This window comes from Perognathus longimembris, chromosome 17, assembly GCF_023159225.1.
Source record: "Perognathus longimembris pacificus isolate PPM17 chromosome 17, ASM2315922v1, whole genome shotgun sequence".
NCBI classification, from domain to species: Eukaryota; Metazoa; Chordata; class Mammalia; order Rodentia; family Heteromyidae; genus Perognathus; species Perognathus longimembris.
In genome coordinates, this window is record NC_063177.1 from 6,778,872 (window position 1) to 6,791,023 (window position 12,152).

The 12,152-nt window shown below is 48.2% G+C and overlaps 1 protein-coding gene across 1 annotated transcript; it reads left to right on the forward strand.

Annotated features, from left to right (window-relative positions):
- On the forward strand, positions 1 to 11,754 carry Tp53 (tumor protein p53). The gene is made up of 11 exons (XM_048366174.1): positions 1 to 238; positions 4,581 to 4,684; positions 4,822 to 4,843; positions 4,931 to 5,191; positions 6,455 to 6,638; positions 6,720 to 6,832; positions 7,370 to 7,479; positions 7,794 to 7,936; positions 8,019 to 8,095; positions 9,536 to 9,642; positions 10,850 to 11,754. Exons 4-11 carry the CDS (start codon positions 4,952 to 4,954, stop codon positions 10,929 to 10,931), a joined length of 1,056 nt encoding a protein of 351 aa, XP_048222131.1. The 5' UTR covers positions 1 to 238; positions 4,581 to 4,684; positions 4,822 to 4,843; positions 4,931 to 4,951; the 3' UTR covers positions 10,932 to 11,754.
- The last annotated feature ends 398 nt before the right edge of the window (positions 11,755 to 12,152 follow it).

Genomic DNA, 12,152 nt, shown 5'->3' on the forward strand with positions numbered 1-12,152 from the left:
ATGACTTGCCCTTACTTGTCATGGCGACTTTCCAGCTTTGTGCCAGGAACCTCGCGGGGGTTGCTGGGATTGGGACTTTCCCCTCCCATGTGCTCAGACTGGCGCTAAAAGTTTTGAGCTCCTCAAAAGTCTGTAGGCACCATTGTGGATACAAGGTAGCTGCTGGGCTCTGGGGGGCCCTGGCATCCGGGTTCGGGCCATGCTTCCTAGGAAGGTGACAAGCTCCCCTGAGGACCAGGTAAGCTCTTGACTGTGCCTGATGTCCTGTCTGAGTCATGGACTCTCGATTTGCAGCTCGGGAGAATTCTGGGGTTTCGAGTGGAGCAGCCGGGGCGTAGCGAGTTTCGGTGGGGTGTGTGCAGAGGGGAATGGAAGCGTGGCTGGCGGGTTAAATATATAAGAACGCAATGTTAGGAGGCTCGGGTATCGGTGGTAGGGAGGTTAGAACAAGGCAGATTAATAACTGAGCGCTCGGGCAAGGCACTGGGGCTTTTGGGAACCTTGACCCGGCCTAAGGGATTTCGCACACACACGCACGCACGCACACGATCACAATCACAATCACGGTCTACCTAGTGTTAGGTGGCGGAAGCCCCTATAATAACATGCACAAAGGCCTGGAGTCTAAGACTTGTGGAATTCCTGAGTCGAGATTTTAGAGCCATGGGATCCCAGTGAAACCCCGGGTTCCATTTCGAAATAATTGGGGGCGATCTGGAAAACCCTTGCTACTAAGGTCCCACGACTTCCGGACCTTTGTCCTGTCCGGAGTGATCCTCCCAACCGGTTCCCAGCTCCACTCGATGGAAAAAATCCAACTAAAGACTATCAACCTAAACTAGTGTGAAGTGCTCAACTAGAGGTTTGCCCGCGAGACCCCGCGGTGCCGCCTGGATCCGGGAGCCCCGGCAGCCCTGTTATTGTTTGGCTGCACATTTACATTTCTGCCGCTTGCTGTAGCGTTTCCGGTTTCCTTTTGTTGGAGCAGCTCAACATCCACCCGAGTGAAGGGGAGTACAAAAAGGCAGAAAACCGATTTCAACCTGGCTCCTCTTGCTTGCGTGGCGGAGGGTGGCGGGCGCTATTATCCTCTTCCGTTTCCTTTTCTGGACTACTTGAAGTGTTGCTTTTGCCAAGGAAGCGATGTTTTGATACAAACATCGATCCCTCCCCCTCGAAGTGGTGTGCTCCACCCCGCCCCCACCCCCGGTCTGCTGGCTTGTTTGCGGACGCTACCATTGAGTGTGTCGAGGGGGGGGGAGAAAAGGGGAGAGAGGGGGGCAAAGCGCTGGTGAATTTGAACATGGGCTCGTTCGAGAACCAAACTCAAAATCAAGAGTGCAACGGCATATGCCGTTTGTTTGTTTCTAGAAGATAGTTTGCCTCGTGTCTGGTTTGGGCTAAGCCATTCCCCTTCTGGACGTAGACGGAACGTCCTGCAAGCGGAAGAGGCGGGCCTTGGGGACGGGTGCCCGGCGGGGCGCGGCGCGGCCCTCCAGTCCAGACCAGTTCTTTCCAGTGGGAGGTGGCTGAGCCCCGCCTAGGACCGGGCTCTCCTGCTTCTTCCTCCTCATTTCTTTCCGCACTTGTCGCACCCCACACTAAGTGCATCCTATTTTTGGTTTTTTCTAAATGTTTTTATCCACACACAGCACTGTCGGGAACTTTTAAGTCTCCTCTTAGCCCTTTGAGTTTTCATCAACGAAATGAACGATAGATCATCTGGTGAAACGTTGGCGTTTTATTACATAGCTGCACGTAATTTTATTACATGACCACACCGAAACAGTATAAAACTCCCAAGGAGGGATAAATAATGCATGTTTATTTAGAACTACACAAAGGGCTGTGGAAGCCCAGAGGTGCACAATGAGCAAGGGTTGTCTTGATATGCACATAAATTCTCCTAGGTAACTGGCCCATGTATTCTCTTGTCTGGATTCAAGTGTCAAAACCTCAGCCTCTTCCAGATGTGAAAGGATGGGGTAGAGTGCTCTCCTCCTATGCATGAAGCCTGGGTTCAGTTCCTCAGCACCACATGTATAGGAAAAGCCAGAAGGGGCACTGTGGCTCAAGTGGTAGAGTGCTAGCCTTGAGCAAAAAGAAACCAGGGACAGTGCTCAGGCCCTGAGTCCAAGCCCCAGGACTGGCAAAAAAAAAAAAAATGTGGCCAGGCGCTACCTGTAATCCTAGCTACTGAGGAGGCTGAGATCTGAGGATCAAAGTTCAAAGCCATCCAGGGCAGAAAAGTCCCTGGGTGCGACTCTTTACCTCAGAAAAAGCCCAAAGCAACACTGTGGCCCAAGTGCTAGAGCTAGCCTGAACACAAACAAGATCAGGGAGAGCACCTAAGCCCTGAGTTCAAGCCCAGGATGGGCCAAAAAAAATTGTGTCAGTCCTGGAACTTGAACTCATGGCCTGGGCGCTGTCCCTGAGTTTTAGTCCTCAAGGCTAGTGTTCTACCACGTAAGCCACAGCTCCTCTTAGGGTTTTTTGGTGGTTAATTGGAGACAAGACTCTCACAGACTTTCCTGCCCAGGCTGAGGGAATTAACTTTGATCACTACCTCACATAATTCAAGGATTAATTGGTGATGGATAGTAGACCTAAAGAGAAAACTATAGAACTGCAGAACAGAACACAATATAGGGAATTCATCTTTTTGTTTCTCCTTTACTGGAAGGATCAACCAGGTATCTTTGTCTGTTTCAAAATTTGTCAAGAGATTTGTAGTTTCGATATATAAATTTTGCCTCCAGAAGTTTTTGGTATGGCCTTACTCTTACTCCATATGCTTGCTCACACTTCTGGCCTGGTGTGGGTGTTGACACACACACACACTTTCATAGACTCATAGACTTTCCTGCCCAGGCTAGCTTCAAACCACGATCCTCAGATCTCAGCCTCCTGAGTTAGCTAGATCTACCAACACAGCCAGCCTGGCTTTTGGTTGCTTAATTGGAGATAGAATCTTAGGAACTCTTGTGCCTAGGCTAGCTTCAAGCTACTACCCTCTGGATATCAAGTTCTTAGATGGCTAGGCTTACAAGGTTGAGCCACTGGCACCAAACTTTTAAATTAAGTTTTTCACCCAATATTTTTTCTAAACAATTTTGAAGTGTTGACCAATGGATTTTAGTGATTCCTCTTAAGTTTTACCAGACACTGCTTTGTTACACTCTAGAATCAGAAATTTTCCTTTGATTAAATAGCTTTTATCCAAAAGATTTGGTGGTGATCTATGACCTCATACACTCTACCACTAAGCTACATTCCCAATCCCAAAAGATTTTCTCTCAGTGGGGATTCAGTGAACCCTTAAGAGCATGTATTTAGTGATTGGGTGTAGTTTTGTTGTTTATGTTACTGTGGCTTGGTGGTGGTGTATCCTCTATACACTATTGGGACTTGAATTCAGAGACTCTGTCACATGCCCTCCGTTGGGAGTAGTTTGAGTCAACCAAGTTCACCTCCAAGAAATGTTAAGAGCCTAGATAAATGACTGAAATTCATTTAACTTTCAGTTACTCACTGCTAATACTATACTTACCTTCATGGGCTTTCTTAGAGGATTAAATGAGATAAGCCACTAAAAGCAGTGGGCCTGGAGGGCCTACTACTGCAGCCATTGTTATGTTCCTTCTTGGAGTTCCAGCTACTGTATTGCCTCCCACACACGTTTTCTTAAACTTTTATTCAGCTTGACATATTTGTATCTTGGCTTTCTGGTGTTCTTGAAGTACCTGTCATAGAGGTTTTTTGTTTGTCTTTGTTTTTGAGCTTTGGTGCTTAAGGCTAGTGCTCTACCATTTGAGCCACAGCTCCACCCGGCTTTTTTGGTGATTAATTGGAAACCTCCCTCTCTGTCTCTCTCTCTGCCAGTTCTGGGGCTTGAACTCTGGGCCTGGTCACTGTCCCTGATCTTCTTTGTTGCTCAAGGCTAGCACTCTGCCACTGGAGCCACTTCCAACTTTTTCTGTTTCTGTGGTACTGAGGAATCGAAACTAGGGCTTCATGCATGCTAGGCAAGCACTCTACCACTAAGCAACATTCTCAGTCCTGAGATGTCTTACTTTGAAAAGGGTTGTTAGAAGTGACTTTGTTCTTTTGTGTGTGTATGCTGGTCCTGGGGCTTGAACTCAGGGCCTGGACACTGTCCCTGTGCGTTTTCCCTACAACTTGAGCCACAGCTCAAGAACTGAGATCCTCAAATCTCATCCTGCTCAGTAGCTAGTATTACAGGCGAGCTGTCTCCCTCCGAGTGGGGTTGACACTTTGGGCCACCACCTCTGGACAAACCACACACACACTATCACTGACCAGTGTTCCCTAGAAGGTGAACTTGCATGAATGTGGTGAAAGACAGTGTCCAGTGGATTTTGTGGTTATCTTTTCCTCAAAGAAGTATGTGGCTGGAAAGTTAGTCAGGGCTGCCCTCCTGAAAGTGGAAGAGCTGTTCAGTTTCCTGCTCCCAAGAAGTGGCTGTGTCCCTCCCATCTGTCACAGATCCACAGGTTGGGTCCCAGGCTCACCAATCCAGTGCCCAATGTGTTTCACTCAGCCCTCTCTTCTCTCCTCAGAGCAACTCTACTGCCTTCTTGGGTACTATCATGGAAGAGCTGTCATCAGATCTCAACATCGATCTCCCTCTGAGTCAGGAGACGTTTTCAGATTTATGAAAACTGTGAGTAGATCTCATGGCCAGGGCAAGCTTTCTGTCAGCTCTCCTCCCTGGCAGGACAGGCCCAGCCCCCTGTCAGTTAGTTAAGGCCTATGAGAAGCAAAAACCAGTAACACTGACTGTATGCTCTTCTTTTTCAGTCTTCCTGAACACAGAGTTCTGGTAAGAATTGGGCAGGAAGAGACCAGGGACGTGGTGGCTTGGTAGCTTGGGAAGCCAGCCTTAAATACTGTTTCTTCCCATCCACAGACCGCCTCGCCCTCCCCTCCCATGAATGATTTCTCAGAAGACGTTGCAATGTGGCTAGAAGATCAGGAGGAAGCTGTGCAAACATCTGCAGACCCTGTCCCCGAGGCCTTGGCCCCAGTGGCCCCTGCACTTGCAGCCCCCACTCCAGCCACCTCGTGGCCCCTGTCATCCTCTGTCCCTTCCCAGAAAACCTATCATGGCGACTATGGCTTCCGCTTAGGCTTCCTGCAGTCAGGCACAGCCAAGTCTGTCACATGCACGGTTAGTCGCCCTGAGGAACTGGCTTTTGGGTGACCTTTCCATGCCTGGCCATTTCCCCCTGGGTCTTTCTGACCAGAACTTGGGGATTCTTCACCATCCTTTGGCTTGTCCTTTTATTTACATCTTACCCATTTTGTTTGTGGACTTTTACCTCTGTCTTGAAACTGAATTTTCCATCTAACTTTAGACATTAACCCTTGTATCCTTCGCTTCCTTTGAACATCTTTCATCCACTAGAGATAGAACTTCCCCCACCCCCCACTTTTTTTTTGGGGGGGTCTGGTATTAGGGCTTTAACTCAGAGCCTCAGACTCTCACTTGGCTTTTCAGCTCAAGGCTGGCACTCTACTACTTGAGCCACTCCTCTGCTTATGCTTTTTGCTAGTTAAGTAAAGGTAAGAGTCTCATGAATTTTTTCTGTTGACTTTGAACCATGATGCTCTGATCTCAGCCTCCTCAGTAGCTGGGATTACAAGCCTGAGCTACCAATGCCTGGTTCATACTTGTTTCTTGGCCTTTGAGAAAAAGCTGAAGACAGGTTCGGTGGCGCATACTTGCATTCCAGAGACCCAGTCAGGAGGACTACTTGAGTCTAGGAGTTTCTGGCCAGCCTGGACAATAGTAGGGACCTCATCTCAAAAAAAAAAGAAGAAAAAAAAAAAAAGAAATAGCCTACTATGGTGGTAAGCCCACATGTAATGCCAACATTTGAGAGGAAGAGGCAGGAGGACTATGTTTGAGCCCAGCCTTTCTTACGCAGTGAGGTGCAGGCTGGGCTGGGCTACATAATGTAGTAAGACCCTGTCTCAAACAAACAGAAAGCTTCTGGCATGTGGGCCCAACCCCATCACTTATAGCCACTATCCGCACCCCCCCCCCCCCCCAATGTGCTGCTGTGCAGTACCTGGTACCAGTAGGTGCTCAAGCAGCAATTTTGTTCATTGGAAAACTCCCCTCCCATTTTTTTTTCTTTGTTTTTTGCCAGTCCTGGGGTTTAAACTCAGGGTCTGGGTTCTATCCCCGAGCTTCTTTGTTCTAGGCTAGTGCCATTTTTGGTAGTTAATTGGAGATAAAAGAGAATCTCATAGACTTTCCTGCCCTGGCTGGCTTCAAACAATGATCCTCTGATCTCGGCCTCCTGAGCAACTAGGATTATAGATGTGAGCTGCTGACACTTGACTTTCCCCTCCCATTATCTTTTCCTTGCTTCTTTTGTCAACTGCTTCCCTGACCTTCAATTCTCTCTCCTTCCAACCCCCACAGTACTCCCCGACCCTCAACAAGCTTTTCTGCCAGCTGGCCAAGACCTGCCCAGTGCAGCTCTGGGTGGACGCAACCCCTCCTCCTGGAACACGTGTCCGTGCCATGGCCATCTATAAGAAGTCACAACACATGACAGAGGTTGTAAGGCGCTGCCCACATCATGAGCGCTGTTCTGATAATGATAGTAAGTCTTCGGGATGGCAGGTGGGACAGAGCCCGCTGCCCCAGATATCCCAGCCCCTTAACCTGTCATTGATGCTTGTAGGTCCAGCGCCTCCTCAGCACCTTATCCGAGTGGAAGGCAATTTGTGTGCCGAGTACCTGGTTGACAGCCACACGTTCCGACACAGTGTAGTGGTGCCTTATGAACCACCTGAGGTCTGATTGCATACCTGGGTCTCTGGACAGAGAGGGTTGCTAGGGGGGGTTGTCAATGGCCATCCAGGTGGGAGGTGAAGGGTTTGGTTCCGTGTGTATTTGTGTTTGTGCGCACATGTGTACAAGCACACTGGGGGTGGATCCCAGGGCCCACCTACATCTTCCTCGTCACCCCACAATCTGCGGAGTATACAGGGCACATGGTGGATTAGCTCCACTCCACAGTTACAGAAACTAAAGCTGCCAGATGCCAGTGTTACACGCCTATAATCCTAGCTACTCAGGAGGCTAAGGTCTGAGGATCACAGCTTGAAGCTAGGTTGGGCAGGAAAGTCCATGAGACTCTTAACTCTAATTAACCACCAGAAAACTAGAAGTAGCACTGTGGCTCAAAGTGCTAGAGCACTAGCCTTGAGTGAAAAAGCTCAGGGACAGCACCCAGGCCCTGAATTCAAGCCCCCATGACCAACCAAAAAAAGAAAAGGAAAGAAACTAAAGCTTCCAGAGGCTTCATCTGGGGCCTGTGTCTTCCCTCAGGTTGGCTCTGACTGCACCACTATCCACTACAACTACATGTGTAACAGCTCCTGCATGGGGGGCATGAACCGGCGGCCCATCCTTACCATTATCACACTGGAAGATTCCAGGTAGGGAGCTATGTGCCACCCCTCACACTCGCATACTCCTCAGCCTCTGCCTGACCCTTTTCCCCAGGCCCTACCCTAACCACACCACCACCCCTCCTTAGCTCACCTCGCCCTGGTAAGTGGAATCTCCTCTGCTGTTTCCTTTCTGGCTTGAGAGTTCTCTTAACTGTGGCTTCTCCTTTGTCTCTGGGGCTGGAATTTAGACCCCAGACAGAACTAGGGCTGTGAGAAGCAGGTAGACCCTGGTTATATAGAACAGGGCAGGTAGGGCCAACTTCCTCACCAACTCCATTTCCTCTCCTCATCCGGGGTAGTGGCAATGTGCTGGGACGGAACAGCTTTGAGGTGCGCATCTGTGCCTGTCCTGGAAGAGACAGGCGCACAGAGGAGGAAAATTTCCGCAGAAAAGCAGAGCCTTGTTCTGAGCCTCCACTTCCAACTGGGAGCACTAAGCGAGGTAAGCTGGTAAATGGAGAGGAGGAAGGACAAGGAGGTGCCATTCAGCCCCAAATTCACCTTTCTTGCTTTTCCTTCCTCAGTACTGCCCACCAACACTAGCTCCTCCTCTCCCCAGCCAAAGAAGAAATCACTGGATGGTGAATATTTCACCCTTAAGGTACCAAACTTGGGACACATATAGTCTCTTGCAAATTTGCTAAGTAGAATGGGAAAAGGGAAGAAAAGATATATCCACTTTTTTTTCCTCAATTCATGTCTCTGTTCATAATACCAGGTTGAAAGTTTAAGTCTAACATTCAATGCTATGTCCTTTGGAATTAGCCATCAGTAGGCCTTGATGCCTCAAGAAACAATGGCTCATGATTTTGCTTAAGAACATCAGTCTGGCTGGCAGTGTGGCTTAGTGGTTGAGTGCTTGCCTACCATGCATGAAGCTCTGGGTTCTATTCCTCAGTACCATATAAGCAGAAAGGCTGGAAGTGCCACTGTGGCTCAAGTGGTAATGTGCTAGCCTTGAGCAAAAGAAGCTCAGGGACAGTGCCCAGGCCCTAAGTTCAAGCCCTAGGAAAAAAAGAACATCAGTCTATATCAGAATGCAGGTGCTCCTCCACTTAAGATGCTTACATCTCAGTGAAAATCCTAAGTTGAAAGTGTATTTTGGGCTGGGTGTTGATGGTTTACACCTGTACAACTACTTCTTAGGAGGCTGAGATCTGAGGATCCTAGTTCAAAGTCAGTCCAGACACACAAATCAGATGAGCAGAAAAGCTAGAAGTGGAAATGTGGCTCAAGTGATAGAGCGCCAGCCTTGAGTAAAAGAGCTAAAGAAGAGATTCAGGCCCTGAGTTCAAGCCCCAGCACTTTTTTTTTTTTAAGTGTAACTGCGCGCTGGTGGCTCACACCTGTGATCCTAGCTACTTAGGAGGTTGAGATCTGAGGATCATCGTTCAAAGCCAGACAAGAAAGTCCATGAGACTCTTTTATCTCAAATTAACTCCTAAAAAGCAAGAAGTGTGTCTCAAGTGGTAGAGCATTAGCCTTGGGCAAAAAAAAAAAAAAAAAAAAAAACGCTCACGGACAGTGCCCATGCCCCCAGTTCAAGCCCTAGAACCAATTAACTCCCTGCCCTCCCCCCAAAAAAAGTTATTTATTAAAAGGGCTAGAGGTGTAGCTCAGTGGTAGAGTGGCTTGCCTCACATGCACCAAGCCCTGAGTTTGATTCCTAGCATCACAAAAATAATTAATAGATTTGATCTATCTAATCTACTGAACACAGCTAGCCCAATTAGCAGCATGGTACCCTGTAGGATGTCATTTGTTCCCCTCGTGGTTGTGTGGCTGCAGCTCACTGCCACTGCCCAGCATCAAGAGTGTCACCACATACCACTAGCTGGAAAAGATCCACATTCGATGTATGCATGCTTTCTGCTATTGCCTTCACAACCATTGTAAAGCCAGACAATCCGTAAGTCACTAAATTGGAAACATCCATCCACCTACTTAAACAACTTTTTTGAGAAGAAAATTGTTTAAGAGAGCATGAAAGTGGCTTTGTGACTTTGCCCAATACTTCTGTCCCCCTCTACGCTTGCTGTAGATCCGTGGGCGTGAGCGCTATGAGATGCTCAGAATGATAAATGAGGCCTTTGAATTCCAAGATACTCGGGCTGAAAAGGAACCAGAGGAGAACAAGGCTCACTCTAGGTGAGTAACCTGGGCCTGATTCCGGCCTTGCCCCTGCCTTCCTGGGATGGAAACCCTTCTTCTAATCCTTCCTTCTATGCTTTTGGGTGGTAGCCCTACTCAGTGTTCTTAAGTCTTCTGCTAATCATATCTCACAACCACTTCCCTGCCTTGAGATCCCCAAACCTGGAGATGAGTAGATACTTTGGAATTTGAAGCTACTCAGCCCTGCCAAGTATTAACGGGTCCTGTGTGACCTTATTACTCCTCTGAGACTCAAGTTTCTTCATTTTATAGAAAGGAGTAAGAAAGAATCAGGGCTCTGGTTGCTCACACCTGTAGTCCTAGCTACTCAAGAGGCTGAGATCTGAGGATCATGGTTCAAAATCAGCCCAAGCAGGAAAGTCCATGAAACTCTTCTATTCTGTTTTGTTTTATTTATTTATTTATTTATTTATTTATTTATTTATTTATTGCCAATCCTGGGGCTTGAACTCGGGGCTGCCACAGCTCCACTGCCAGCTTTTTCTGTATATGTGGTGCTGAGGAATCGAGCCCAGGGCTTTCATGCATGCTAGACAAACACTCTACCACTAGGCCACATTTCCAGCCCTCCATGAAACTCTTATCTCTAATTAACCACCAGAAAATGGGAAGTGACTCTGTGACTCAAAGTGGTAGAGTGCTAGCCTTGAGCAGAAGAACTCAGAGACAGCACTCAAGCCCAGAGATCAAGCCCCACAACCAATCAATCAACAAACCAAAACAAAAAAGGAGTAAGAAAGAATCAGGGCTCTCTGGCTCACATTTGTAATCCTAGCTACTCAGGAAGCTGAGATGTGAGGATTACAGTTCAAAGCTAGCCCAGGCACAAAAGTCCATGAGATTCTCATCTCCAATTAACCAGCAAAAACCCAGAAGTAGAAGTATAGTTCAAGTGGTAGAACACCAGCCTTGAGCGAAAAAGCCAAGTAAGAGCTCAAGGACCTGAGTTCAAGCCCCAGTACTAGCACAACAACCAAAAAAAAGCAAATAAATAAATTGGAAAGATCAAGTGATGCACACAGATACTGCACATGTCCTGTGAACACCATCTGCAGGTGGTCGTAACCACCTTAACTTACATTCCCTTTGTTGCAGCTTTAGAACCTTCCAGGCCTTGACCAAGGAGAAGGACTCAGTTTCACTCCTAGCACATCATGTCTTCTTCTTTGTGTCTCCCCTACAGCTACCCAAAATCCAAGAAGGGGCAGTCGACCTCCCGTCATAAAAACCTGATATGCAAGAGAGAGGGGCCTGACTCAGATTGACATCCTCTGCCTCCTCACCCCAGAAACCGCCCCTTACCCCTGTTCGCCTTCCCTGGGACTCAGGTGCTTGCCTCCCTGCTTGGCATCGGTGTGCCTCAGAAATACCCAGAACTGAGAACTCTGCCATTCGCCATGACTTGGCACCCCGCTGCACTTGTGTCTGGGGGCTGGCAGTGGGAGCTAGGATACACCAGCTTAGCTTTTAAGGTTTTAGCTGTGAGGAATATTTGAGAGAGAAGAACATGTTTGCATGTAAGGGTTAGGGTACCAGTAGCCCAGTTCTCCAATAGAACTAACAAAGGAGCTGACTGAAGTTAGTTTAATTTCTCCTTCTATGAAACATGGATCATCGTGCCTACCTCACATGGTTTTGTTGTGAGGATTCATAAAATATGTGACTGGCCTTGAACCTCCAGTTACCTTCACTTGGTAACTGGGGCTTGGCCCCTCAGAGGTGCTAGTTCAAGGATGGGCTGGTAATTTCCAAGACTAGGCAACTACTTTTAAGAGAAAGACGTTGCCAAGATTTCACCAGCCCTGCCAAATGCTGCTCAGTCTCCTGTTGAACTTTGACAACAGAAAATGTCACCCCATATCACATGCTGGAGAATTCCATCTTGGGCTCCTGTGGGGTCTGCTGGATCCAAGACCCATTTTAATCCCCACCCACCCACATGCTCAGGGTCAATTTCTTTTGCATCTTGCAAGGCACATCTGCATTTGTGATCCCCCCACCCCTTCTCCCTTTTTATATTCCCTTTTTATATATTTGTTTCTTATTTTACAATAAAATTTGGTTACCACCTGTGCGTTTTGAGGGATGGATGCTGTCCCGGGCTTGCTGGTTTCCCAGGTGCAGGGATGAATCAGGAGGTGAAGTTGGGAGGAAGCCACCTGAATCTATAAGTAAGGGGGCAGGGGGGTGGGGGCCCCAGCAGACAGCTCCCCGCGATCCAGAAGAATCACAAAGGCTTTGGGGACTGGGTCAGTTTGTGGACTGCATGACAACAAGGGAGAGGGGTGACTCCATTCATAACTCAGGAACCAACTGTCCCTCCTCCCTCCCACCAGGGCTGGCACACTGTTCTTGCCTGCCCTTGTTCTAGGGTTGGGCTGCTGTCCCCTGGGCAGCCTCTCTCCAAGGATTATGAGATTTAAATGTCTGATTTAGCAAGCCTGAGCCTCTCTCAGGTGGCCATCTGCTCCACAGCTAAGGGGCTG

Excerpts from the sequence above, each read along its gene's own strand:
- Tp53 (XM_048366174.1), top strand. The coding sequence starts at position 4,952 with ATGAATGATTTCTCAGAAGACGTTGCAATGTGGCTAGAAGATCAGGAG. Across the intron at positions 7,480-7,793 it reads ATCACACTGGAAGATTCCAG|TGGCAATGTGCTGGGACGGA; the intron begins GTAGGGAGCTAT and ends CATCCGGGGTAG. Across the intron at positions 8,096-9,535 it reads GTGAATATTTCACCCTTAAG|ATCCGTGGGCGTGAGCGCTA; the intron begins GTACCAAACTTG and ends CGCTTGCTGTAG.